At 40.9% G+C, this 26646-nt stretch overlaps 2 protein-coding genes across 2 annotated transcripts; one reads left to right on the top strand and one right to left on the bottom strand.

Annotated features, from left to right (window-relative positions):
• Positions 1-994: 994 nt before the first annotated feature.
• On the bottom strand, positions 995-14524 carry LOC127377754 (uncharacterized). The gene is made up of 9 exons (XM_051425912.1): positions 13634-14524; positions 11436-11660; positions 10143-10301; positions 7178-7249; positions 5875-7041; positions 5677-5796; positions 4004-4053; positions 2775-3921; positions 995-1495 (listed from the first exon to the last, which is right to left on the bottom strand). The coding sequence occupies exons 1-9, from the start codon at positions 14261-14263 to the stop codon at positions 1340-1342; spliced, it is 3726 nt and encodes a 1241-aa protein (XP_051281872.1). The 5' UTR covers positions 14264-14524; the 3' UTR covers positions 995-1339.
• Positions 14525-16818: 2294 nt separating this feature from the next.
• LOC127377476 (oxysterol-binding protein-related protein 2) lies at positions 16819-25825 on the top strand. The gene is made up of 14 exons (XM_051425359.1): positions 16819-16911; positions 17253-17401; positions 17505-17616; positions 17922-17997; positions 18480-18614; positions 19059-19156; positions 19257-19439; positions 20359-20466; positions 20547-20636; positions 20740-20866; positions 21319-21438; positions 22208-22331; positions 22439-22529; positions 23680-25825. The coding sequence occupies exons 2-14, from the start codon at positions 17365-17367 to the stop codon at positions 23780-23782; spliced, it is 1404 nt and encodes a 467-aa protein (XP_051281319.1). The 5' UTR covers positions 16819-16911; positions 17253-17364; the 3' UTR covers positions 23783-25825.
• The last annotated feature ends 821 nt before the right edge of the window (positions 25826-26646 follow it).

Here is a 26646-nt window from a genome sequence, read left to right as displayed (position 1 = left end):
CTACAGCAGTAAAAATACATTTAGTTAATAATACTTACATACGTTTACTTGTAGTGAAGTATTTTTTATGTATGTTTGTATAAGAGGTAAATGTTCTTCCAGAGCCAATATATAGAGATATATATATATTATATATATTTAGATGTAGAAATCAACACTTATACATTTATATGTTGTAAGAGCTCATAGTGACATTAATAATGTTACAGACAATTTAACTGTGAGTTCACAGTAACTGTTTTAAATATTGTTATTTATATATTTAGTGGTGTGCAAATGGGACATTTGGGGCCCTGGAGGTCTGGTTTAATATAATTACTGTGGATTTTGAAATCTTTTTGGTATTTTTCATCTTTTATCTGACTGCAGAAGAGTTATTTATTATCCTTGTCAGATCATTTTAAGTTGTTTACTGCACTGGTCTCCTTTCTGTGTGTGTTTTTTTAACACTTTTTCACTGATGTGAAACTGGGTTATGGTGAATTGAAGTCACTCCACTGGGAGGTAACCCACATTGTTGTGTGTGCGGTGTAACACTAGAGGATGAACACGTGTGCCGAGCAGAAACGTGACACCGTGTGATTGTGTGACTTGTCGCCCTGTCCTTGACCACGACCGGGCCAGCTGCCACCGACAGGAGACAAAGTATTTCATCTGATCTGCTAAAAGAAAACCTTCCATCTCACACTGTGAACCAACATGTAATATCCAGGTGTATTGAACTGTTACAGAACAAAGCTCGACACTTTGATGAGCCGGCTGCAGTTTATCAGTGAAAGTCACACAATCAGAGAGAGGGAGGGAGAGGATCCTGCTCATTACAGGCGAGGAAATCTTATCTCATTAACTACTTAGCAGTTACTTTTTCTTTTTTGAGCATGGAACGAAAACACCCAGCTGAAGCTTCTTGAAGCAGCTGAAGAGTAAACACACGTCTGCAGCTTAAATAAAGACAAATATGGAGACAAATAAAGATCACAAGGAAGCCTGTTGGTCAGATATTAGAAGTTTATTCAATAAAACATGAAGTTATTCTCTACAAAACACCATAAAGATAATATAAAATTAATTTGCAGAAAGTTTAAAACTGTAAATATGAATGAAGAATCTGTTACATTGTAGTTTGTAGTTGAAATCAAGATTAAACCCATCTATAAAAAGTGATGAGAGTAATGAATTGCACCAAAAGAAAACACAGCTATAAGCTTTCCTAAACATCCCACATATTATCTACCAGTTCTCCCAGTTCAACCATTACATTTTAAATCCGTTCCCCCGTGGCTCTGACTGCACTCAGCTGTCCAGAGATATCAGAATAACTGCTGTTTGTCCTCCCCGTTCACTCACAGTTGGAGTCTGCGGCTGCGCTGACTGGAGGCGAGTATCTGTGGCGCTGGAGTTTGCTCTGGGTTGATGTTTGTCTCTGGTTGGAGCGAGACGGCCGAGAGAAGCAGAAGGTCAAGGTGCTGCTGGAGCTGCAGTCATAGTTTCCATCCTGATCAGAGAAAGAGAAGAGACAGAGGACTGAGATGAGACAAAAAAACACCAACAAAGAGAATAATAATAATAATAATAATAATAATAATAATAATAATAATAATAATAATGAAATGCTTTAAAACACCAGTTTGTTGGATCTCATTATGTTTCTAACATTATCAAACCAAAATATTCAATTCACAACACAACAAAATGGAAAACTGCAGCAAATCCTCAAATTTCAGACGCCGTAACAAGAAATTGTTTAACTCAAAATTCTTAATTGAATGATTTAATAATCAATTAATTATATAATTAATTAAGTGCTCATGTTCAGTTTAAATGATTCAAGATGATGTCCGACCATTAAGCTGCTGTAATAGTTGATTGTCAGAACTCTGTTAAAGTCAGTGTGCAGGTCTGAGGGAGTACTAACACTGCATATGTGACAAAAGACCAGAGAGAGCTGTACGAGATCTGATCAATTACCTCAAATGATGTCACTTGAGTCAGTGTCAGTTGAAGACTACAAGTTTGAAAAGGTCAAAATCTGAGTAGAGTAGGAAAGAAGTGACCTCTGTAGTCCACTCCTCAGCTCTGCTTGAAGCTAATGTAGAGCTGCCAGTAACATAACACAGCTGAATCCTGTCCAAACTGTTGGTGGTAGAGTTGCATTGTGGGTAATGTAGGTCCCAGGGTTTTGAATGTGTGAAATAAAAAAGAGGATATCTGATTGATATGACAATGTTATAGAGGTGTAACGCTAAATCAGCTGGTATCCAAACTAATGTCGGTCTTTGTAAATGTTATCTATTGGTGTAAGAAAAAATACATAGTGTGGAAAGTATGAAAATGTTGATTTAACATAACTTAAATACATCAAAACTTATTTTTGTTGTCGTGGAGGAAACTAGTTTGGAAAATGGAATTGCTTCATACAAAATGGCGGAATTTTGATGCTCGTAAGTTTGAATTTTGGAGGAGAAGGCGCTCCAATTTTGTGGGGAGTATCAGAAAAGTAATAGAACTAGTAGTGTAACTAATGACTGTTGGCAGGGAGTATTAAGTACAACACTGGTCCCAGTGAGCCATGACAGTGTCACAGTGAGTCAGCATGAACAATACCAGGACCCTGAAACTCAAGAAGCTAAATGGAATTCAGCCATCCTTTGATTTTATTATTTACATCTCTGATTTTCCTCCTTTGACATGTCAAGATGTCGTCTGTGAGAAATAATTATTACTGATATCAGAGCTGTACATGTGCTGACAGGCATGTTGTTTGCTCCACTCACCTCTGCTGTGACGGTGCTCGTGCTGTGTCGGACTCCGTGGTTCAGGCTGCTCCCCTTCTCCTCCCTCTGGGCCCGACCGGCCTCCTCTCTCTGCTTCATGAACCTCTGGTTGACGATCCTCGTCACGCTGTCGTTCCTGTGCAGCGGAGCGGCGGGAGGCCTCGTTGGAACGCGTTCCAGGTTCTTCAGACCGCTCTTCGTCTTCTGCCCAGACACCGGTACCGGTTTCTCTACCCGGCCACTCACCCTGCGCAGGAACTCTGTGACCATGCCGTAACGGTTGGCACCCGCAGATTTGCTGGGAGGCTTGGCGCTGCTCAGAGAGCTGTGGGTCTGTCCCCTTTGGTGATTCAGGTTCCACAGCGCTCGATCTCTAGAAGTAGATGGGGATGAGGAGGAGGACAGATTGGTGGATGAGGGGGGAGAGGATGCACCAGATGCAGAGTGTCTCCGGTACAGTTTAGGCGAGGAGGTGGAGGCCCTGGACCTTTCGACTCTGCCTGGCACCGCGTCCAGTGAGGTGGAGATGTGGTGAGAGCGTGCAGAGACCAGGGAGTTGCTCAGGACTCGGGATGGACTGCCTCTCACAGAGAATGACCCGTGTGTCCCATCTGTCTGCAGACCAACACTCACCATCTGTGGCTTCTTGAGGGTCTGAGTACCTGCGCAGGCCACGTCGACCCACCGGCCCTGCAGTCTCCCTCTCTTCTCCTGTGAACTGCCGTGAACCGTCTGCATCCAGCTGGCCGTCATTTCCTTCATGTCGTCGCTTAGGTTAGCAGATGAGCCCAGACAGAGCGGAGAGAAGGAGGTCGGCGGTGTGCACCAGGGAGAGGTCGTGTTGACAGATTCTCTGTCTGCGACGGGGCTTTGCTTCAGCTGAGCCAGCTGGACTCTGCGAGCTGACGGGGGGCTGTAGTAGATGCGGAAGGCCGACTTCTCCGGGGCAGTGTGGCTTCTTTCCAGGGACATCTGCTCAAAGTCAAGATCAGGGAAGCTAAGCGGCATGATTAGATGGTCCCACGTCTTAACGGGGTCCTCTTGGTCCAGCTGAGCAGCCTCCTGGGTCAGATAGCACCAGTTCTTCCTCGTACAGCCACGTGGAGAAAACTGCCTCCGAAGTCTTTTCTCTTTTGAGCTGCAAGTTCTGTGAAAGCAGCAGGTGATACATGGATTATGATCTCAGGAATAAGATGGATGGGATGTTAAGGCTTGAAGAAAACACTGACCTGTCAGCTCCAGAGTCTCGTTCATTGAGAAAGATACTGCTGACGGCACCCTGAGCAAAGAGATAAAACATATTAGCTAAATAAAAGTTGCTGAACTTGTCAGCCTGTAGATCCACAACGATGGTGCAGACTGAATTATCTCAACAACTATTGGACAACAACAACTAAACAGACATGGATGTTCCCCAGATGATGAACCCTACTGACTTTGGTGACTCTTTATCTAGCAAAAGATCTACTTTTGGATATATTACCATGAAATTTAATACGCGTATTCATGTTCCCCTCAGGATGAATTATAATAACTATAGTGATTCCTTAACGTTTCATTATCGGCTCAAAATTCTTATTTGTCTTTGGTTAACGACCAAACACCTAACGATAATTACAAAACTAAACTAACGATATTTCCATCAGCTTCTGCTAATTAGCAAGTATTAACATGCTAAAACACTAAACTAACTAAAGATGTTATACGGGATGGAAGAAAGAAATGGGAGATTCAGAGGTCTTTGACTTGCGATTGGTTTTCTGGCGCTTCCATATTATGAAGTATTAATTAACTCAGATTTGTCACAGCTTTCAGAAGTTGTAATTACGGCTTGATGTTGACGTCAACAATAATAAGAACAACTCTAATACTAATAATAATCAGGATGTTAGCACTGTCATTGTAAGTACGCTGTGTGGAGTGTTAGTACCAGGGGCGTGTCCAGAAGGGGGTCCTGTTGTTGTCTGATTGGCCACCCCCAAGTGCCAGCCCATTATGCTTACCTCTTCCACTCCACACTGTCTTTCAGGGGCTGTAGCAGATTCTGCTTGTAAACTAGATTGAACATACTGGTATTATATGAAACTAGATAGACCCAATGCAACCATTGGTACCAACCATGTCATGGCTAGCATGTTGGGAAAGAGATTAACAAAATGCTCCAAATGTAGGCTAAATTGTGGCGATGAAAAAACGGGCACAGTCATTTTCAAAGAGATCCCTTATCCTCTGACCTACCGATATCTGAATGAAATGCTAATCCAATGCAGTTTGGGGCAAAAACCATGCAGTTTTTTGCATGTGTTACAAATGTGTTATTATCGCCTGGTTTATTTGAATATTTCTGCGTAAACAGTGTTGGAAAGTTTGGACACACCTCTGGTTAATACAGCCTCAGTAGTACAGTAGAGTCTTATTTTTTTATGCCAAACAAACTGTGCCTCTGAGGAAAGGAGGGATTACAGTCTAGTCAGTGGAGTAAGGAGGAAAAAACAACTATTAAAGAAATAAATCCGTCCCCTTAAAGCAGATCTTGAGTCATGCTGTACAAAGGACACACCACCAGTTCAGTGGCAACAACACAAATGTTAGACTACAGTTCTCATCTGACGTGCACTAAAACTGTCTTTCTATCGTCCAAGCAGGTGGAGTTATAGGAGCTGTGAGAATTTACAGTTGAGTGTTTTAATGCAGCAGATTTGAACATGCCTGTCCTGTTTGGCTGTGGCCTCTACAAGAGATTAGCCTAAATACTCTGGCATGAGGCTCCTCATGATGCCTGTTGAACTGACAGGGGGACGTGTGGCCAGGGAGACAGATCATCAGCAGGACTCCCCGCTGTATCTCACAGCCTCACACACAGCGGGGGGACTCATGCCTGAAGGGTAAACACCATCCTTACCTCATCTGCCTTGTCCTGCCTGGCCTTGGCCTCACTGTTGAATTCAATCCGCTCATCCCGAAGCTCTGCGCCAAGGTCTTGCAGCAACCCCCGCAGCACAGACAAGGTTTTGTCTTTACCCTGAATGAAAACCACACATATATTTGGATATTCAAGATATGTAGCATTAAAAAAAAACACAATTTGCTTTACTTTTACCTCTTTTCGCTCCAGCCCGGGTCCTTTAACTTGACACCACTGATGGAGGATCCACAGAATCTGCAGGGAAAGTCGCATTTTTGGGTCCCTGCTGCTGTGGATGAGGTCCCGTTGGAAGGAGGTTGCTTGTCTCGTTTGTTTTTCTCTCTCCTTTACCTCTGTGGTGCGGAGGTCTTCTACACATTCCTGCTCACTTTGATTGTGATCTGCACAGTCTCCAGAAAGGAAGGAGAAAGTGTAGGAATCCCGAGCACGTCCGTCCTTCTGAACAGAGAGTAAATCTCCCGTTAGAAGCGTCTCCACCCTCCCAATAAAAGCCAAGAGCATGGCCTGTAGAAGCTCCAAAGCCTCATTCAAAGGCCCTGGTAGGAGTATCTTCTGTGCCACCTCTGTCTGTGAGGTAAAAGCACATGAGGGAGATGAGCAGTGGCCGTTCTTTGGCGGTGTCGACAGGAGCTGGAAGGCTGAACTCAAAATGCAGGAATGATCTCTGAGAGCTAGAAGAGTTTCATAGTCTTTCACTGTCATTCCTTTGAGACCTCTGTCGAGTTTATTGTTGTTATCATTCTCAGGACTGTCTGAAGGGTCCCACTCACCACCCACAGGACCCTCTCGAGTAATATGACAGGCAGTAATCGTCCCTTCAGTCTGCGATTGGTTGCAAAGCAAAGATGTCTCATTTTTGCCATTTTCTGCTTCCTCTTCCTGACCCTGCTCGTACATTGTGCATCCTACTTTCAAACTCTGCTCCCGTCCCTCTCTGTCCCTCAACGGCGTGGAAGCCGACATATTTTCCTCCAACACATCCCGATTCTCTTCCTCTTCCTCTTCCCCTCCTCCTCTTCCCATCTTCTCTCTCAGGTCGCTCATTTCTGCCCGCAGACCACGGTTCTCCACCTCCAGTTCAACGATGCGCCGGCTTAGGAGTGTGGCCTCCTCTTCCACCAGTTTCAGGTGAACTTTGACCTCTGCCTCCCTGGCGTGGGCAGAGTTTTGTTTGCCTTCAAGCGATTGGCTGACGTCTATGTCGCCATAGGCTGAGCGGTATTTGGCCAGCTCCTCGCGCATGGCCTCGCTCTCTGATACCAACTTGGTGAGCTTCTTGCACATTAGAGCTAATTCCTCTTTGGCAAAGTGGAGTTGGCACCTGAGATCGGCGCTGTCATCCTTTTGGGGAAAAATAAAACCAACAGTGAATATCGCTCTTACGAGGATGATACATAAGTACACTGCAATGTTCAGTTTTTTTTTTATCAGTGAAGCCACGTTTGAAATCAAACATGAATTACAAACATAAACGTACCTCAATCTGTTGAGAGAGCCTCTTCTCAGACTTACTGACTGTTGATCGGATGCTTTTCTTCTTCAGAGTGCTCTGAGGAAAAATGACACGACAAAGAGGTTTATCAAGGGCGAAAATACAAACAATATTTTGCCAAAATGATGATTATTATTATTATTATTATTATTATTTTAGATGTCTTTATATGATATACAGCATATGGCAACTTCAGCTGCAACAGGATACTTCAATATACAAATACAGATGTATGAACTTTTTGTTACTTTAGTTTTAATGCAATTGAAGGAGAATCGATGTTCTTATGTTTTTGCATCATTGCACACCTTCCTAAAATCAAGACGGCTGCAAATCACACATGACAGACGTAACATGACAAAACACACTATAGACAGAGACTAGACCCTGTTTGAAGTATCAGTTAGCTTTAAAACAGCCGTCCTTCAGAAACCAAGAGCACTTTTTACTCTTATAGTTTAAATACATTTCAGAGCCTGTGCTGTTTCATTTTTACTCTGTAAAGAAGTTAAATCAGTACTTTTACTTTTACCAGAGTCTTTTATACACAAGTGTTTGTACTGCCACCTCTGCCGTGCAGTATTAAGCTACAGCAAAAAAACTGTTGGCTGTATCCGTAACAAAATCCTCCTGTCAGCACCTCTTAAGCTCACTAATTAAGACATTATATCTAGTTCGCTTAAACCATTAATTTGGGGTTTTACAAGGTTACCAAAAGGTGCCAGACTATTTCTTGGCCACAGGCAGTGACTTCCTGAAGTCTTATTGGCCAAACCACAGGGTGGAAAATTAAAATTAAAATTTGAACATCTAGCAGCCACTGACAGATAATTGTTCAAGTTGACTGGTCACATTTTGTGTCTGATATCTACCAGCCTCTTCCATATTTCAATTTCCCAACCTGCCAAAAACTGTTGTTCTTTGTACAGTTTAAACACAAGAGAACAAGAGATAATGTGCTAATTAGTGAGCTTTAAGGGTGCTGGTAGGCAGATTTTGTTTCCTTCGGACAGAACCAGGTTACAGTCTCTATGCTAAGCTAACCGGCTGGTAGCTTTACCTTCATACTGAGCAAACAGATATGTGAGTGATTTCAATCTTCTCATCCAACTCTAAGCAGGAAAGTGAGAATGTATTTATCATGCTTTGTGCTACTTTCAAAGATGCCTAAAATGCAATAACCATCCATTCAGTGGTTAGTGCAGGATATACACAGGTATACAGAGTATACCCCACTTCTAAATCCACTCTTTTTTTTGTAGGATGGTGAAGGCATGACATAGTTTTCATGAGTGGATGAATTTCGGAATAAATGCATTTAGTTGTAGTCTGTGTGTCAGTATTGATGCAAAATCTGCACCTCTTCTGTTGCTACTGTTAATTCCATAATAATCCTTACTGCCTGAAGTCAAGCAGAAGAAGTTAATGTGCAAATACTACTGGCCCATTTTTGGAGTGAGCCTTAATTAATGTCATTGTTTATAACACAGCATTTATCCTTAAATTAAGAGTATACCTACTTCTCCAGGCACCACAACACCACTGCGTCCATGGAGTGATTTGATCCAAATTTTGTTTCAAGTCCGAGTCCTTGCCTACTCTAGTGAGTGAGTTTATTTGTACGACTGAGTATGAGAGGAATGTAAGCTTCTGTCTGGCACCATTGTGTCGCTCCTAGACACTAGACTGGATGTCACAGCGTTAATAATAGTTATCTTCTGCAGGCTACAAGTGGTGGACATAAGGAGTGTGTCGTTTAAATTCGAGATCAGGCTGCAAAGATACTGAATACTGTGATCTGAAATGTGATCAAAGTAACAAATATGCGTGATCAATTTTGACATTTTTTGATGTGGAAAATTGTCAAAAACTGTGTTGCATATTAAAAAAAAAGTCTTCACGTATAGTTTTGTTATTGTTTGTGCATGTGCAGCTATTTTATGACCTGAGAGTGTTGTGCGTCCATTCAAGTCCCACCAACCGAGCCACAGACAGTCCAGTTGCAATGTTCATCCTCCTTTACATCCATCTAGACTTTGTTTTGTGCTCCTAGATTAGGTAATCTAAGTGGATTTCCCTGTTGGGATCAAAGGGACTAGCAGCTGTCTCCAATGAGTGGGCCAGACTGAGCTCATGCCAAAGCACCGAATCCTGGATTAAACCGAACACGTGTCACTGAAGTGCACGATTGTTATCACAGGAGCCAACGAGGCTGGAGGGGCCGCGAGAATAAAAGGTGGACTGGAAATTCAATCAGTATCAGGGTGTGGTAGCCACTGTTTCATAAAAGCATTTGCAGGGACGCTTGTAGGTCAGTATGTCGGCACACAAACACACGCCTTTCTGAATGCCATAATACACGCTGATCCAGATTTAGCCTGGCTTAATAGAAGCAGAAAGAGAGAAAGCAAGAGAGAGTCTATTTTTGTAATCTCTAGCACCCTCTCTCCCTTTTCTCTGTCCGCTCAGCTGAGGAGATCAGCTGCGCCTGGAGTTCAGGCTTCAGCATACCGGGCTGCTTCACCCTACCCAGGCACCAGGCAGCTGCTGGCCATGCCCTCCTCTCATATCATAGATCTGCACCAGGGTCATGTGTCACCTGACATCAGAGGTGACAGAGGGATGAGGGCGACAACTGGGCTGGGATGGGTGCAGCTGTGTAGCAGCAGAAATGGAGAGGAGGATTCCTGACCAGAGGGATGGAGGCAGCTTATGTTTCTGTCAAGATTTAGGCTGAATATCTAGAGCCAATGTACAGATTTACTAAAGATTCCCTCTAGACATGTTTTAATATATTTTAAGATGAAATTACTCTGCTTTGAGAAATAATTTATGTCTGTTTTACCACAAAAAAATCTACTCCTATACCCACACTGTCCTCCTCATACCTGCACATGTTAAATTCAGATTTAAAGTGAGCAGAGATACACTTTCTACATTAATGTCACACCTCTCTGGCTTTGTCCACCTCAGCCTGTAACACCTGCTTGGCCACTTCCAGTTCCTGTGTCTTCTCTCGCAGCGCCTCGTTTTCCCACTCCAACTGGGAATTCTTCTTCTGCACCATCTCCAGCTCGTTGTACAGTCGGAGGGACACACTCTTCCCAACCTGTAAGCAAAGCCAACAGCAGGTTATTGTAGCACCAATCAAGGGCGGATTATGAGATAATGGGGCGTTGGGCACCCAACCTTCCTAGATAAGATCCAAACAGACACAAAACAACTACAAACAACAAGGTCAGGGTGATTGTGCTCATTTTGCATCTCTTATCGTCATTATGGCCGCTTGGTGTCACTTTGTGGCAGTTTTACTGTTGTTTTGTGTCTCTTTGTAATACTTTTGTGTCTCTGTTGTCATTTTGTGTCAGTTTGTGGTCATTTTGCGTTTCTTTGGGGCTGATTTGCATCACTTTGTAGTTGTTTCTTGTCTCTTTGCGGCTGTTTTGTGTCTGTTTGTGGTCGTTTTACTGTGTCTTTATTGCCTGTTCCTGGTAGGCCTGTTCAGTAATCCATCCATGACTCCAATCAGGGTCAAGTTCTGTAAAGTTCAAGTCCTGGTTTTACTCATGAACATATTTTGTAACTGCAGCACTTGGTTTGGATAAAGCGGAGAGACTTTACAAGGAAATGCTTGTGATAGGAATTCACCATATGAGTGTATGAAGGGCTGCTGGGAATCTTACACCACACACACACACACACACACACACACACACACACACACACACACACACATACACACACACACACACTCACCCCCAGCTCAAAGAAACAGAGTCTGGCTGCCACCACAGAGCCTCATTTAACAACAGAACAATTGACCTGCCAGGATTCTGATAAAGATTACTGTGCCTTTATGTTTCCTACTCATGGAGAACAACTCACCACATAATAACACCGTGGTATGACGAAAATATAAACAGGATGCATGATGAAGACGTTTCAAACTAATGAAAGTTTTGCGGTGCTGACAAACAGCAGGGAGTGTTTTACAGCCGTGACTCAGGCTGCTGTCAACTGATTACAGTCCTTCAGTGTATATGAACAACACAAACACTGTTAGTGTGCTGACATGAGAAAAAAGCTTTGTGGGACTAACAGAAAATGCCCACTTTGATGTTGGCAACTGGAACAGCAGTGATTCAGTCTAAAGCCAATTTGGGAAAAAGGGAGCTTTTACTGTTTGTTGGTGGTGAGCGAGTTTTAACAAGACGCACACAGAGATAGGAGGAGGAGTAATGACCTTGATATCGTGCTCCAAACTCCTGACCAGCTCTCCGTCCACCTGTCCTGTCTGAGCCACCCGGATGCTGCGGCGCTCGGCCTTGCGGAGGCGGTACTGTAGGATGCGACAGGTCTTGTTGGCCTGCTCCAGCTGCAGCCGCAGCTCCTGCAGCTGGTACACCTCCTCCTCCTGGAACATGTCACGCATTTCCAGCATCTCACAGCGAAGCTCCTCCACCTCATCCTGGGACAAACAACACAGAAATACAACTATTAGGAACAGAATGTGTTTTTAAAATCTACTTATGGTTGTAAATTCAGGTATCCTTGTTGTAAACTAAAAACATTATAAGTTTGAAGAATGAAAATACAATTGTTTTTTATTATTGCACCTCACTTTCCTCTGAGCTGAGTCCAGAAACTTTTCCACTCACATTGCATGTTACAGGACTGCACCTTAATGAAACCATTCTGGGTGAAACTTATGGATGTTTTGGCTCAGTAATCCCTTTGACTCCTTATTTATGCCGATTCTCAAATACCAAATATATCAAAATGTGCTTTTCTAATCATGGAAGGTAAATTATGTAGCATTGGAAAACAGCTGGGGCTCCAGATTTGAAAGATTTGTTGAATGAAAAGGTAGAGATGGTATCCTGTGAGTCTGTGCTCAGTAGATTAAAGGAGAACGAGAAGAAGATTTTACTAATTCTCTTTACAGGCGTTGGGGAGTCTCGGTCCCTATGAGGATTTCACAGGATTTTTTTGGGGGGATTGTTGTAGCTCAAAACTTAAAGCTTTTCTAAAAAACAAATTGCAATGTTCTGGACGTTTTAGGCATTTTTTGCAATGAAATTGTGAGAGAAAGTGCTAGTAGTTTTTGCTATGATTGGTCAAATTTGCATGAAAGTTGCGGTGATTGTACAAAATAGCGAGGTCACGCAGAATTCACGGGGGTTGGTTGAATTTGCGTTAATTGTTTGCGATCACAACATCACAACTTCCTGGAGAAACTCGGGAGTAGTACTACTACACATGAGAAAATGTTGAGTAGAGCGTCCTGTGGCTCCAGAGGGAGCTGCGTGAAAGGTTACCTCAAGTGATGTCACTTGAGTCAGCATCAGTTGGTGCTGAAGACTACGAGTTTGGAAATCTGATGGTTTGGGCTTGAGACAACAAACTGGAATTGTGGAGTGTGAAAAAAGTGTCACTTTAGGAGGCAAAGGGGCCTAATTACAGATGTGATCTAGTTGCATTATGGGAAATGTAGTTTCCAGTGTTTTTTTTTTAAAACTCTCATTTGTAAGTCCCACAGCTTTATGAAAATGCAACACTAAATCACTTAAATTCCTCTTTTAGAAAATAGCCTCTCCCACTGGGCCCTCTGATTGGTTTAGTTTAAACTCTTAACTCTTCTTACTGTAAAAACAGCCACATAATGCTCAAGTGACATAGGGAATACCAGGCAGGACCTATTTATAAGGCAAGTCTTACACATTAAATGGAAGGCGCAGCAGTCTCCATCACTCACAGTACATTATACTAAATTACTGCTCAAAGAAATGGCAACAGGGTGATGAATGTGCAAGTCACTGTTTTGAGTTATTGACTCATTTCCATACTTTTAAATTGCACCAATAAAAATGTGGCAATAAAAAGTCGACACTGCCTGATGGCAACCATTGTAATTAAACACACTTCAGACATCTTACCTAAATGCTTCTAAATTATTGTTTTATTTCATTTACTTTTATTTATTTTTTTTTATGCTTTTTATAATTCTACTGTTTTTATCTTTGATTTGTGTTGATTTTATTTACACTGTACAGCACCTTGAATCTACATTTGTGTATGAAACAAACTTTACACAACATACTTGGTCTTGTTTTTCATGAGTTTTCACATTGTGCTTTGTTGTCCACTCGTTTTATTTCACTTTAACATGGAAAATGCTACTGATCATGAATGGTAATGGTCACTTTTGATTCTTGCCTGAGAGCTTCACTTGTCCTACTGTCTCTAATGAAGACTGACAGGAGCATTTACAGAAAATCGGCTCTGGATTCTGCAGAAGGGCCTCTTATAGACCTCATGAAGAAGCAACACACAGATATGTGGACATTTAGATTTAAAAAAAACAAAAAAACTACCCAAATATTAACAAACAGCCTGAAAATAAACTAAATTGAATTAAAAAAAAAACCAAATTAAACTTACTTTCAAATACTCGTTTTCTGATCTTAAATCATCCACCTCCCTGGAAAGATCCTCGGTTGTCTCTCCCATCATCAGCTCCATAAACGACCCAGAGGAGTTAAACAAGCTGACACCCCCTCCAGCAGTATCAGGCGTCGGGGCGCAGCTATCCGTCGCTGCCTTTGCGCACTGTTCGCCGTCTCCTTTCCCTTCGCTGTCCGGGCTCACGTAAGCTGCCGCGTCTATCCAGCTTAATTCATTGTCGCAGCTCGGAGAGTCGTGCTTGCTGCCCTCCGAGGGGCAATCGGATATTTCCGAGCTGCTGTCTGAGGAGGAGAGTTTCCCAGACAGGCACCCGGAGTCTTTGCTCAAGTCCTCTGAAGCGTTGCTGGCATCGGACAGTTTCCTCTGCGCGCCGGGGCTCCTCTGGCCCTCCGCGGGGACAACCGGTGCCACTTTCACCGGTCGTTTTCCCTGCAGTGCCGCAGATTTCACCTCCTTCCCAGAGTCAGACTGAGCTGAGTCTTTGGATAAAGAACCACTCTGAGTGTCTTTAGAAGACGGATCTTTCTTCCTCTTCTGGACAGGAACCTGCTGGTGCGTCCTGGGTTGTTTCTGGCTGCGGGGCGCAGTCTTTGCGTCTCTGTTCATCCTGACTGATTGTCCACGACTCTATCAGGTGTCTTATCAGGTTTCTTAGCTCAAACTGATCATAATGGTTCAAAAATAGGTTAAAAAGCTCCTCAAGTCCACAGCTCACAGCTCACGGAAGAGATCCGACTGGATGCTCTCCATCCCGGAGACTGAAACTTTGCCAAAATGCGCACAGAAAGAGGGCAGACAGCAACCAGCAGGGTCTGATTAACGCATGACTTCCGGTCAACAAAATAAAACCCTTTTATTTAACCTGGACGAAAATGCAGTTTATTGTTTGACATTTTACATCTTTCCCAAACAGTCTCTATTTAAAAAAATAATAATAATCTGTTATCAATAAATGCAAATGATTGTAAAACATCCCTTAAATTATGAATATATAAATAGAATAAACAGACTTAGACTATTTGTTTTCTGACTTTATTCCAGCCTTTCTCCCCCTTCTAACTCCCAGCTCCCCATCGAGAAGATGTGGACAATTATTTTTGCACTTTTATTTTACAAATCACATGTGTTTCCGGTCTTGTTGTGACTCTGTGTGATTTAACATGAAGTTGATGTTCACAGTTTCCATTTTCTTCTTTCAGAAATCTGACAAACAATTAAACAACTTCCCATTTATTCCTCTGAGTGTCCAACTATTTATTTACACAACCAGCAGCTTGATTCAATATTTACTGGGCTGATATTAAAACTTTCTCTCTGAACACATCCTGTAGCAAACATGTTCAATATTCACATTTGTCACTTCTAATGTCATTCTTATTATGTTTTAGATATTAGCCGTATATAATAATAATAATAATAATAATAATAATAATAATAATAATAATAACATTTTATTAACAAGCGCTTTTCTCAAAGACACTTTACATAAAAACATAAAAGCAACAAAACAACATCAAATAGTAAAACACTAAAAACACATCAGACTAACCTAAACATAATATTTGTGTTTATAATTGGTTATAAAATACATTTAAATGTTGGGTTAATTTCAGGGTTAATTGATTAGAGGTATAAAGCTGCCACCTGGTGGATTACTGAAGCACTCATTAATTAAATAGAACTGATGTCTCAAGTGGAGATGGATTGTAAATGGAGTTTATTTATTTATTTTATTTATTTCTTCGTGAGGTCCTGGAGTGATGTGACTCTAACACAGACTTTAATCAGTTCAAACATTAACCACCAGGTCAGAGTAGGATTCAGGTCATTTATAGATTTAGTTTTTTACTTCACGCTCACCTCCCGTCCGCCTATTGGACACTGAAGTAGGAGTGTCGAGGAACACAAGAGGAACTTGGGATTGCTCAACCATAGAAAAATATTAAAGAACCGCCACATGTGGTGAGAAAATCTGAGTAAGAATATCACTTTCATAAAGAAACATGAGGGTGAAATATTCTTTCTGTCCAATAAAATGAGCAGAACTGTTAAACATTTGTCTCCTTAGTGCAAGTTCAATACTACAACAATGTACAACAATGTCCATTAATGACAATGAAGACAAATCATCTCCTATTGTGTCATCATCAGTTATTATTGATCAACTCTGAGGTTGCCAGGTTGGGAAAAATCTGATGTTTATCGACCACCATCAAGATTTATTAACATTAACATCTGCAGACTTCACAGATTATTGTAAAAACAACTTTTATTAATGTCTCGCAGACTTGTTGGTTTATTAGAAAGTAAGACACTTTATTAATGGGTCATCATTTGTTTGCCACTTCCAAAGAATAAACACCAATCAAAGGGATTATTCACCATTAAGAAAAACATTACTTACAATTTATATGCCATTTTTTTTCTCAATAGAAAGTCAGTGGCAGATTTCAGACAGCTTTAACTTTAAAACTGAATTCCTTAATTTGTTTTACCTTAAAGTGCCAGTGTATTTTTTCTATTTATGATGATGCAATTAGGCTAATTGGAATTGGATTTTAAGAATGAAATGTTAATAATAAATGCATTATATGTATAGTTTACAGGGTTTTTAAGAAGTAAAAAACATCCAAACAATCCCATGCCTAAATGTTTACCTTTGAAGAGCCTTTTAGGAGGTTTTCATGGTTTCTTGGGTCAATTTTAAGTGATTCAAACCCCATATAACCCCTTATAAATCCCATATAATATAATACATACACATAATGTGTCACAAATCAAAGCCCCTAAGTTACATTATTATGAATGGGAAAATCAGTGACATCTTAAGGTAGAGGAAACAACAACTTACATTACACCACTTTACTTTCCTTTTTAAAAACATATTAAGCAGTATGATGGTACATATGATGGCATATTGTACATTTTAAAAGGACTTTCTCCTTCCTTTAAAACCCCAAAACTGTCTTTGAAATCCATTTAAGAGAACAATCTATATAAATAAATGATAACAATCCATTAATTTACCCATTTAAGAGTCACATTATTAATATTATATAAAGTGTCAATGGTTGAAAATAGACTTCTACTCTTTCACTTCTATTTCTAGACCGCCGCAGGCTGCGATCTGATTGGCTGTCGGGAGCTGTCAATCACGGTGTCCTTGCCGCCCACTTCCGCCCTGTTCCAGACGGCAGTGTACTCTCCTCCGATTGTTTACGTTGCTAGCGCAGTAATTTGACCTTAACCCGCAGGTACATCGGATTGAATCGTGGTTAAACCTTTTCGCGCCGGTGTCTGTGTTCGCTAACGTCAGCTAATCTCTGCTGCCCCCCTCAAACGGACGTTTTTAACTCAACTACAGCAGCGATGCTAACCGCTAGTTAGCCAGATAGCTAGTGAACTAAAGCTAAAGCTCTTTTTTTTGTTGTTGTTGTTGTTTGTTGTTGTTAGTGGGAGGGGAGGAGGAGGGTTAGCAGAGCGACTGACAGCGAGCTAAAAAGCTGTTTTATGTTTACTTTATTGCATGCATTAGATAATGTTTGGCTCTTAACGACCCCCCCCTCCTCTGCTCGGTGTCCGTGGTTGTTTGCAGGTTGTTTTGCTTTTGGCTGTCTGTGATGTTTGGAGAGAGGCTGGGCTGCAGGGACAGGCCGATGGTGGAAACATGACTTCTGAGTAACGCATAGTTACTTTCTCTGCTCAGTATGAACAGCGAGGAGGAGTTTTACGACGCTGAGACAGGTGAGGAGGGAGGGGGGCAACAAAAAGTAGTTAAATTATTAGTTAAATATACCCGTGCACCTCTCTCAACCCTCCCTCCCTCCCTCCTCTTGTCTCCCCTCAGGGCTGGAGTCAGATGATTCCTGCGAGGTCAGTTTTAAGGATGCCCTGGTGTTTGACAGCACGCAGGTGACTGAGGGCAGCGCCGCACAGGAGAATGGGGTGTGGGAGCGCAGGTGAGTGCAAGTGTGGTATGCATGCATGCATTTGGTCGTGTTGCCACATGACCACATTTTGTCTCTGGTTGAGGGGAAGGGGGGGGGGTGTTTGAGGGGTTTCTCCATCCACACGTAGAAGCATGCAAAGTCCAGTGCAACCACATTTTATTTAGCGCCTCCTCTGCAGAGCTGCTGTTGGTGTAGTTATAGCACAGTTTCCCCCTTTTTTAAAATCTGGATTTTCTGTGTAGTACATCCTGTTCTGGCTCGTTTGTTGTTTGTGCCTGCTGATTTTCATCTTATTTGGTCCAAATGTGCACCAGGAAAACTCTGCCTGCTGAAATGATCTCCAGAAACAATTTCAGTGTTTGGAGCATACTGAAGAAATGCATCGGCATGGTGAGTCCTACCTGCTTCCTAACCAAAAAAAACTAGGAGAAACAGACAAAGTTATGCAAAAGCTGATGTTCTTATGCAGCAACTCAAGCAGTTTAATCTGAATTCAGACGAGCTGTAGTCAGATTCTACTGTGATATGTGTCTTTTTTTTTTAAATAATTAAATACTTGCATGTTTCAGCAAGATAAGTCATGTCTGTGCTCAGCTCGCTGTAATTGGTTGGGAAATGGCATTTTTCTTTTGCATCTGCATCCATCTGAAAGGACCAAAATAGCTTAAATGAAACATCAGAACACAAAGAACATAAAACATGTTTTTGTGACCCTTCTTTTTTTGTTGTTGTTGTTGCGTAATAGTTCAATAATGTGACGGATGAGTTGTTGGAGGAAGGTATTCAGTGTCACGCGTTGAATCTCGATCTGGTGTAAAAGCTCGCTCGTTGCTGCTCATTCATCTGTTTTGCTCTTTGATGTTTTCTTACAGGAGCTGTCCAAAATAGCGATGCCGGTCGTGTTTAACGAGCCGCTGAGCTTTCTCCAGAGAATCTCGGAGTACATGGAACACACTCACCTCATTCACAGAGCCTGCAGTTTGTCTGACTCCATAGACCGCATGCAGGTAGAGATAAAGATCCACTTTGAAGTTGTGTTTTTTGTTAGATTTTCTGGTTATTTTTGTTTCTCTTTGAAATTAATTTACGCCTACGTGAGCTCTGATCTAAACACACCTAGACAGAGGACGGTAACAGATCTTACTATGACACTCAATCTACCAATTATTGAATTATTTGGTCTCATTATTATTATTATTAATGTCTGAAAACAGTGAAAATGACCCATAAAATGTCCTATAAACCAAGTTAACCTCTTGATGTATGTTTGTTTTGTCCGATCAACGTTCCAAAACCCCCAAAATACGGAGTTTTACTATCATGTAAGATAAAGAAAGTGTACAAATCATGACTGTTGAGAAGCTAGAACAAGGGAATGTTATAACAATATAACCAATGAGTAATTTCCTGTCAGTCGCTCTGCTTTGATTCACTTCACGTCTCTGTCGCAGGTTGTTGCTGCGTTTGCTGTTTCGGCTGTAGCATCTCAATGGGAAAGGACTGGAAAGCCATTTAATCCTTTACTGGGGGAGACATATGAGCTCATAAGGTATCGGAGACACTTATAGAAGTTATGTCTTGATGATAAATGAACCAACATTTATTTATTTATTTATTCATTGATGTGAGTTTTGTTTTTTGTTTTAAAGAGAGGACGAAGGATACAGATTGATCTCGGAGCAGGTGAGCCACCACCCCCCCGTCAGTGCCTTCCATGCCCAGTCTCTGAAGCAAGAGTTTGAGTTTCACGGCTCCATCTACCCGAAACTCAAGTTCTGGGGCAAAAGTGTGGAGGCCGAGCCTAAAGGCACCATGACACTGGAGCTGCTGAAGTGAGTGTTTGTGTAGACGTCTGCATGCTCTCTCACTGCGTTGTGGTTGTGCTTTTAGCTGCATTTGATTGTTCTGATTATTTGTTTGTACTCTATGTTTCCATCCAAGTTGATGGCTTTTTTTCTTGCTTTCTCGACGACTTTAATATTTACACCCAAACTGGAGACAAACTTTGTATGAAAATGTGAAAATTTTAGCAGCCATGATGCACAAACAATCTTTTAATCATTAGTTTGACATTTTAGGAAACACAGTATCCACACAGCATTGTGAGCAGTGTGTGACTGAACTCGCACGCTTGTGGTGTCCACGCAGATAGCGTTTCTGCTGCTGCCAGTCTGATCTCTCTACATTGATTTTGCCTTTGATAAATACGATACAATAACAGCCTTGTTAACAAATGAATAGATTCTGCGTGCAGAAACACTGAAGAGCTTTTAATCTGACACAGATACAGGAGGTGTTGAGTTTTTATCCTGTTAACATGGATGCCAAAATAAAAAGCTTGAAGATTGATACCATTCTCTGATGCTGCAGGCAGCTTAGCTTAGCATAGAGACCAGCTTTGCCTGGCTCTGTCCGAAGGTAACAGATGAACACTTACCACATAACCGCTGGTAAAACTTTATTTTTTACACTTCAGTTTTTGTACAAATCAACCAATGAGATATATAACATGTTAATTATGGAGCTTTAGAGGTGCTTTTAAGCTGATTTTGTTACCTTTGGACGGAGCCAGACTAGCTGTTTCTCCCTGTTTCCAGTCTTTTATGCTGAACTAAGCAAACAGGCTGCTGGCTCCAGCTTCATGTTTTCCAGCAGACATGAGTCAATCTTCTCACCTAACTCTCAGCAAGAAAGCAACTGTGGATATTTCCCAAAACTATTACTTTAAGATTCTAGGTTTTTTTCTTACAGACATAAAGAAGCGTACACGTGGACAAACCCAATGTGTTGTGTGCATAACATCATCTTGGGGAAACTCTGGATTGAGCAATACGGAACCGTGGAGATCGTCAACCATAGGTATAGTGACGGATACTTCACAGCTCGATTTAAACTGGTTGAAGCAGTGATTGTTGGCTGACACTTGGTTTGTATTTCAGCACGGGAGATAAGTGCGTGTTGAACTTTAAACCGTGTGGCATGTTTGGGAAAGAGCTGCACAAAGTAGAAGGTTATATCCAAGACAAAAGGTAAGTGATCACAACAACACTGTTAATAACCAGTAATAATTACAGCCAGTGGATCTGAGTCATTTTCTCTCAGCTGAATTTGATGTCTTTGCTGTGAAACCAGTAAGAAGAAGCGGCGAGTGATCTATGGAAAGTGGACGGAGTGCATGTACAGCGTGGACCCCAAGGTCTACGAAGCAAACAAGAAGTCCGACAAGAAGACGGCGGGAGACTCTAAAAAGCTGAAACCGGTGAGTGACGCTCAGATTTTCACTCGATTTTCTGCTTTGACAGCTTTTAGAGTTTGTTCTCACGTTTGTGTTTGACATGTTTTTATCTGTCTTACAACGTGAATATTACCCATCGCTCTGAATATGTTTCTCAAACGGTATCTTTTCCTTTCACAATAACATGCAGTGGCATTAGTGGCAGGTAAGGTAAAAGTGTATTTGATATCTGTAGTGTGCTACTGCTGTTGTCTAGTTCAAGTTATGTTCAAAGTGTAGTGTATGATTAGATCATTGCCAGCACTTATCCATAATGTCTTGCAATGACTTGCATTGTTGCTTGAGAGACGTGTTGAATTTGTGGCAACTGTAGTTCTGTGGATCACCTGTTTGCACATGTACCGTGCGTACTGTGAGCTTTAGCTCGGTTATCTTGTGTCTGATGATGTTCTTTATCTGTGTGTGTGTGTGTGTAGGAATATAGTTGTGAAGGCGAGGAGGCAGATGAGATGCCAGATGTTCAAGAGACTGTGACTGTGATACCAGGAAGTGCCTTACTGTGGAGGATAAAGCCGCGGCCTGCTCACTCAGCACAGGTCAATATGTCACACACACAGAAAGCTGAAATGTCATTTAACATGAGTTTTCTGTAATATGTTTTTAATAAAAGCATAAGAATGAAACATGGAATAAAAACACAGCTGTGAAGTGATAATCTAGAAGATTAAGACAGAACTGTAATCGAGTGTAATAACTGATTCTGGAAAGACATGTTGTCTGCATGGCACTAGAGGTTAAAAGATAATCATAATTTCAGTGAATCAACCCTTTAAAGGTCCCATGTGTAACATTTAGGAGGATCTATTGGCAGACATTGAATATAATAGTCATTAAAAATAATTGAATTTCTGTTGAATATTTATTTTAGGATAATTCTATCCACAATTTTAAAAAAAGTATAAAAAGAATCATTCATGTCTTTACTATTAGAAGACTGTAAGACGGGTGTAATCCTGTTTTCTAAAGAGCCAACTTCTGATGGTGTATTTGCCATATTATTGTACAAATTATACTTCAATAAAGAAAAAAAGAGTTGTGATCTGAAACTACACCGCTAGATGTCACTAAATCCTACATACTGGACCTTTACATCAAGAGTGGGTATTCATTTTCTTTAACGTGCAGTCAGAGCTGCTCAGGCACTTTTCTTTACCTGTGTGTTTTGAGGCATAGAGATTTATAAAAGGCAGTGTGTAATTCAGCTATATTTAATAAGATAATACCATTTATCAGATTAGCTCATTAAACTTGACAAACAAAAGATGTTTATGCTCACTAGCCTTCGCCGTGTTTCCTTCCATGTAGATGTATAACTTCACCAGCTTTGCCATGACACTAAACGAGGTGGAGCCCGGCATGGAGAGACTACTGGCACCGACAGACTGCCGGCTGAGGCCCGACATCAAAGCCATGGAAAACGGAGACATAGGTGACGTCAACCTCGCATGAACACGACTTTCATAAATGCTGAGAGAAGCTCGTGTGAGTCTGTAAAGGCGTCTTCATTCATATTATTGTGGGGTTTTCTTTTTATAGACGCAGCAAGTACAGAGAAAGAGCGCTTAGAGGAGAAACAACGAGCCTCACGCAGGGAACGCTCCAAGGATGAGGAGGACTGGTCAACCAGGTGTGTTTCTGAGGTTTTTATAACAAGTTACACATCTTTTCAAGGTGTGAAAAGCTTGCAAATAGAGTCCCTCTCAGGCTCGCACCTCATTACAATAATGTATTATTAGAATAACACACCCGAGTCACCTTTACATAAAAGTCACAATATGTCGGACCCAGTAACATGTCTGTATCACTAGTCTGGACTGAATGCTGTCGGATTGATTTAAAGGCGGCAGCAGCACAGCATTAAATACACAGAGAGAAATTCAATTAATAAATGTTTATAAGTTTAGTAAACCATGAAAGACTGAAATTGAGGCTGTGAAATTCTTCTCGTGTCAGATCAGTCTATAAAAAAGATTTTTTTCTCTCATTTGTGGGGAAAAAAGTAATAAAATTCCTGTTCTGTATTTTCAATGTTCACTCACACAAATTGTTTTAAGTCTATACAGCTAAATGAATCACATTCACAATATTTACTCCAAATAACAGGACTCCGGCAAAAAGGTTTAACCAGGATCAGCTTTTGCCGCAATGTGATGTCATACGTCAAGGCACTGCTTCTGCCAATCGCATACATGCTGTTACTCAGCAAGGTTTTACAATTTGTGTTGTAAAACCTTGCTGAGTAACAGTAGTTCGTGTCTGATAAGCTTTAAAACGCATTAATCTGTTACTTTCTAGTTCACATTTTGTTGTCTCACTGGTGTCCTAAACTATACGCCCCCACAAACAGGCTGATTTTGGTCTGAATACCAACCGAGTGGCTTGTTATTCTGTGCTTTATACTGCTCCCTCTTGCAAAACAAATGCCAAATATCAGACGAGGATTGTTTCTCTTTTCTGTAAATGTTTTCTGTCTGAAACATAAAAGTCCTTTTTGTCTGAATGACAAAGAAGATCCTGTAAGCACATTAATGAAGTTTGGAATTCTGTTATGTTAAATACTTTAGAATAAAATTATTAAAAAGAGTAAAACTTCTCACGTCATCACAGTTCAGTTCAGCTGGAATAAAACATACTCTCCTTTCTTTATGGGCTGTTTGGTACACTGACATCAATCATAATTTTAACAAGCTACAAGAGCTGTGCATCGCTCGTATTGTGTAATATTTCCTATAACCCTGTAATTAAAAACGGGTCCTGCCTGTTTTATGTCTCCTCAGGTGGTTTCAGCCGGGAACAAACCCTCATACAGGAGCTGAGGATTGGCTGTACACAGGTGGATACTTCGACAGGAATTACACTGACTGTCCCAACATTTATTGACACAGGAGGTGCTCAGTGTGAAGAATCTCCTCTCTGATAGGATCCACTTTATTTCTCAGCATCTAAGATTTGTGTCTCTGTGACGTCCAGACGCTCACTGGTACTGTGTCTTTGTGTGAATCAATGAACAGCTGATATCCGAATGTTATCAGACAAGTTTATCAGATTATGACTGTGAACCTTCTCCGCAAGAGAAATGTAATATTAAGGAGAATTTTAGAGTTTACTTACTGTTAATGACGTCAAACATCTTCATCTTTGTATGCCCTAATCATGATTCTGATAATAATAGTCCACGTGTATGTTACTCACCTGTCGTTGAGGGTTTTAAACCAGTCACCTGTCTGTGTGTGGCCACGCTGCTGCAGGACACAAAGCTCTGACTTCTAGAGGATGTATTCAGTTTTAGTTCAGGTACTCAACCATAATCTTACCTGTAGACGCACCACACACTTCTGTCCAGTTGCATTCAGATATCAGGGGTTATTTAAACACATCTGTTACTTTTATATAGTATACCTATTTGAATATTAGATGTCTATTTTAGTTAGCTGTAAACCTCCCTAAAATGTCACACGTGTGATAATTTCCTGTGAATAGAGACTTACAGTAGAGATGAAAGCTGCTTATGATCATGTTTACTGGCACAGTAAACAGATATTGTTGGTACATTATATTGTTGTCCTCTGTAACATAGATGATGTGTATAATAACTGGTGCATGCATGGTCACCAAGATGATTATTTACACAAGTTAAAGCCATAAAAAAAAAAAAAACCTCTTTCTGCACTAAGTATAATAGTGTAAATGCATTCACATAAAACGGTAAAAGCAAAGGGACACGTATTGGTTTAAAGCAGGAGTTTTCAAAGTCTGACACTATAGGAAGCGTGTTGATGGGACATTCTGAGCCTTAGTCAAAACAATAATAATCCTATTATTCTTTGTATTAATTCAATTCGGGGCATAATCGTGCTCCAACCTTTGGAACTACAGATCCCATCATTTGGGGGCTGTAAACAGGAAGTATAATGTTGCCATGGAGTCAGTTATCCAGTTAGCTGTGGGCTACAACTTGAACCCTGTTTTTGTTTTGTGTTTTAGCCTGTATTTGTTTACATTTTTGACAAATTGGCACCGTTAAATATATGCCGAATTAGCTGTTAGCCGTTCCTGTTTGTAATGTGCCCCATTGATGTACAGACAACAATCACTGGATTCTTCTCATACGGAAGGAAATGTAACGTTGTGATGTTTCTCAGGCAAGTTCTGAGTCACACTGAATCTAAAAATATGTGTTTATATATATTTTTGACTGAGTTATGACTCCGAGAATGAGTAGGAAGTTTCTCCCTCCGCCTCACAGCTCGAAAAGCTCTGGTTTTAAAGAGAAAGCTGTGTCGTACTGACTCCTGATTATAGACATTTTTCTTCACACAGGGACAAACTGTTTCCAGTTTGATGCCCCGAGTCATTTTTCTATCAGTCAAAACTGTGTTTTTTTTTTAACACTGTAGCCTTCATAAACCTTTGGAAACTGATCCATCCAGTCTGCCCTCCTGAAATGTGAAAAATAAAACACTTAACTCCTCTTTAGCTATTAGCCAACGTGTGCTTCAGACACTACAGAGGCAGCAGTTAATGAATGTTGTGTGCTCATAATATAATATAACGCTTGCATACATACAGCAGAGCGGCTGTTACCGTTTTTTAGTTTCTGAGCACTAACTCACAGTCCATTGCACATATTGTTTAGTGAAATATCCTACATCATGTCTCCCCCCAGCTGCTCTCAACTTTACTCTGAATTCAAAGCACTTTGTGAGGCCTGCAGACACTTTCAGTTTCAGGCTCGGTCCGATGTTTCCTCTGATCTCACGCTCTTTTACCCTGTTGTTTTTGTCTAGCATCTATTTGAAATGTTTACATTGTATGTGCATTCATCTTGTGTATTTCCCCCCCCTCTTCATTCTGTTATCCACACACAACCATATGCATACATGGCATACTTGAGAAATAAATTATGGGCTATTGAAACAACCATCCCTGTTTGATTTTGCTTTCAGCACACACACACACACACACACACACACACACACACATCAGTTTCACCCTCTGACAGCAGCTTATGACACCAGTGTGTGTTTATACCAGAGGTTCCCAACGGTCACAGGATGATTTATAGGCATGAAAATGTGTTTCTGCTGCACAACATTATATATTTTTCTGACTTTTGTTTTAATTTTTGCTTGTTTCTTATAAAAATCTGGATACATTTTACATCTTCAGGCCTCTAAAACAGTCAAAGCCAAACAGTCTCTATAAAACTTTAATTTAACTTAAAACTGAGAAGCCAGTTTCCACATGAAGGCTGAAACTACCCCAGATCCCCAGGCCACTGTGAGTTTCATAGTTCTGTTGTGGAAATTTGATTAATTCTAACTTTGTTTGGGATTATGGGAATATGCACCTCTAAAGCACAAAGCACACGATTCATGGTTTTTAAAGTGAGTTGTGCTTTATTGCCTCATCTTGCAGTCCTATGTTGAATAAGGACTCCTGTGTCAAAAAGCTACTTTTAAGTCTCCTTATTTCAGTTGTTTTTATGCTTAAATATTTCTGTGACCCAATACCTGCAAAACTAATCATATTCTCATCCCCCTCACTTGTACTTTGTGTTTATCAAACACATTAAACCAAGATCATAAAAGCAATTTGACTCCGGTTTTATGTTGCCTGCAGTTCCTGGAGCAATTTTTAAATTGTAATAAAATAGAAGTAGACATACAGCAATACAAAGATGAACAAAAATAGATTAAAAAAAACATATTATGTGCACACAAGTAGGCGAACAAAATAGATGC

The sequence above is a fragment of the Dicentrarchus labrax genome, unplaced genomic scaffold (genome assembly GCF_905237075.1).
Source record: "Dicentrarchus labrax unplaced genomic scaffold, dlabrax2021, whole genome shotgun sequence".
NCBI lineage: Eukaryota > Metazoa > Chordata > Actinopteri > Moronidae > Dicentrarchus > Dicentrarchus labrax.
This window is presented reverse-complemented; position numbering and strand designations above follow the sequence as displayed.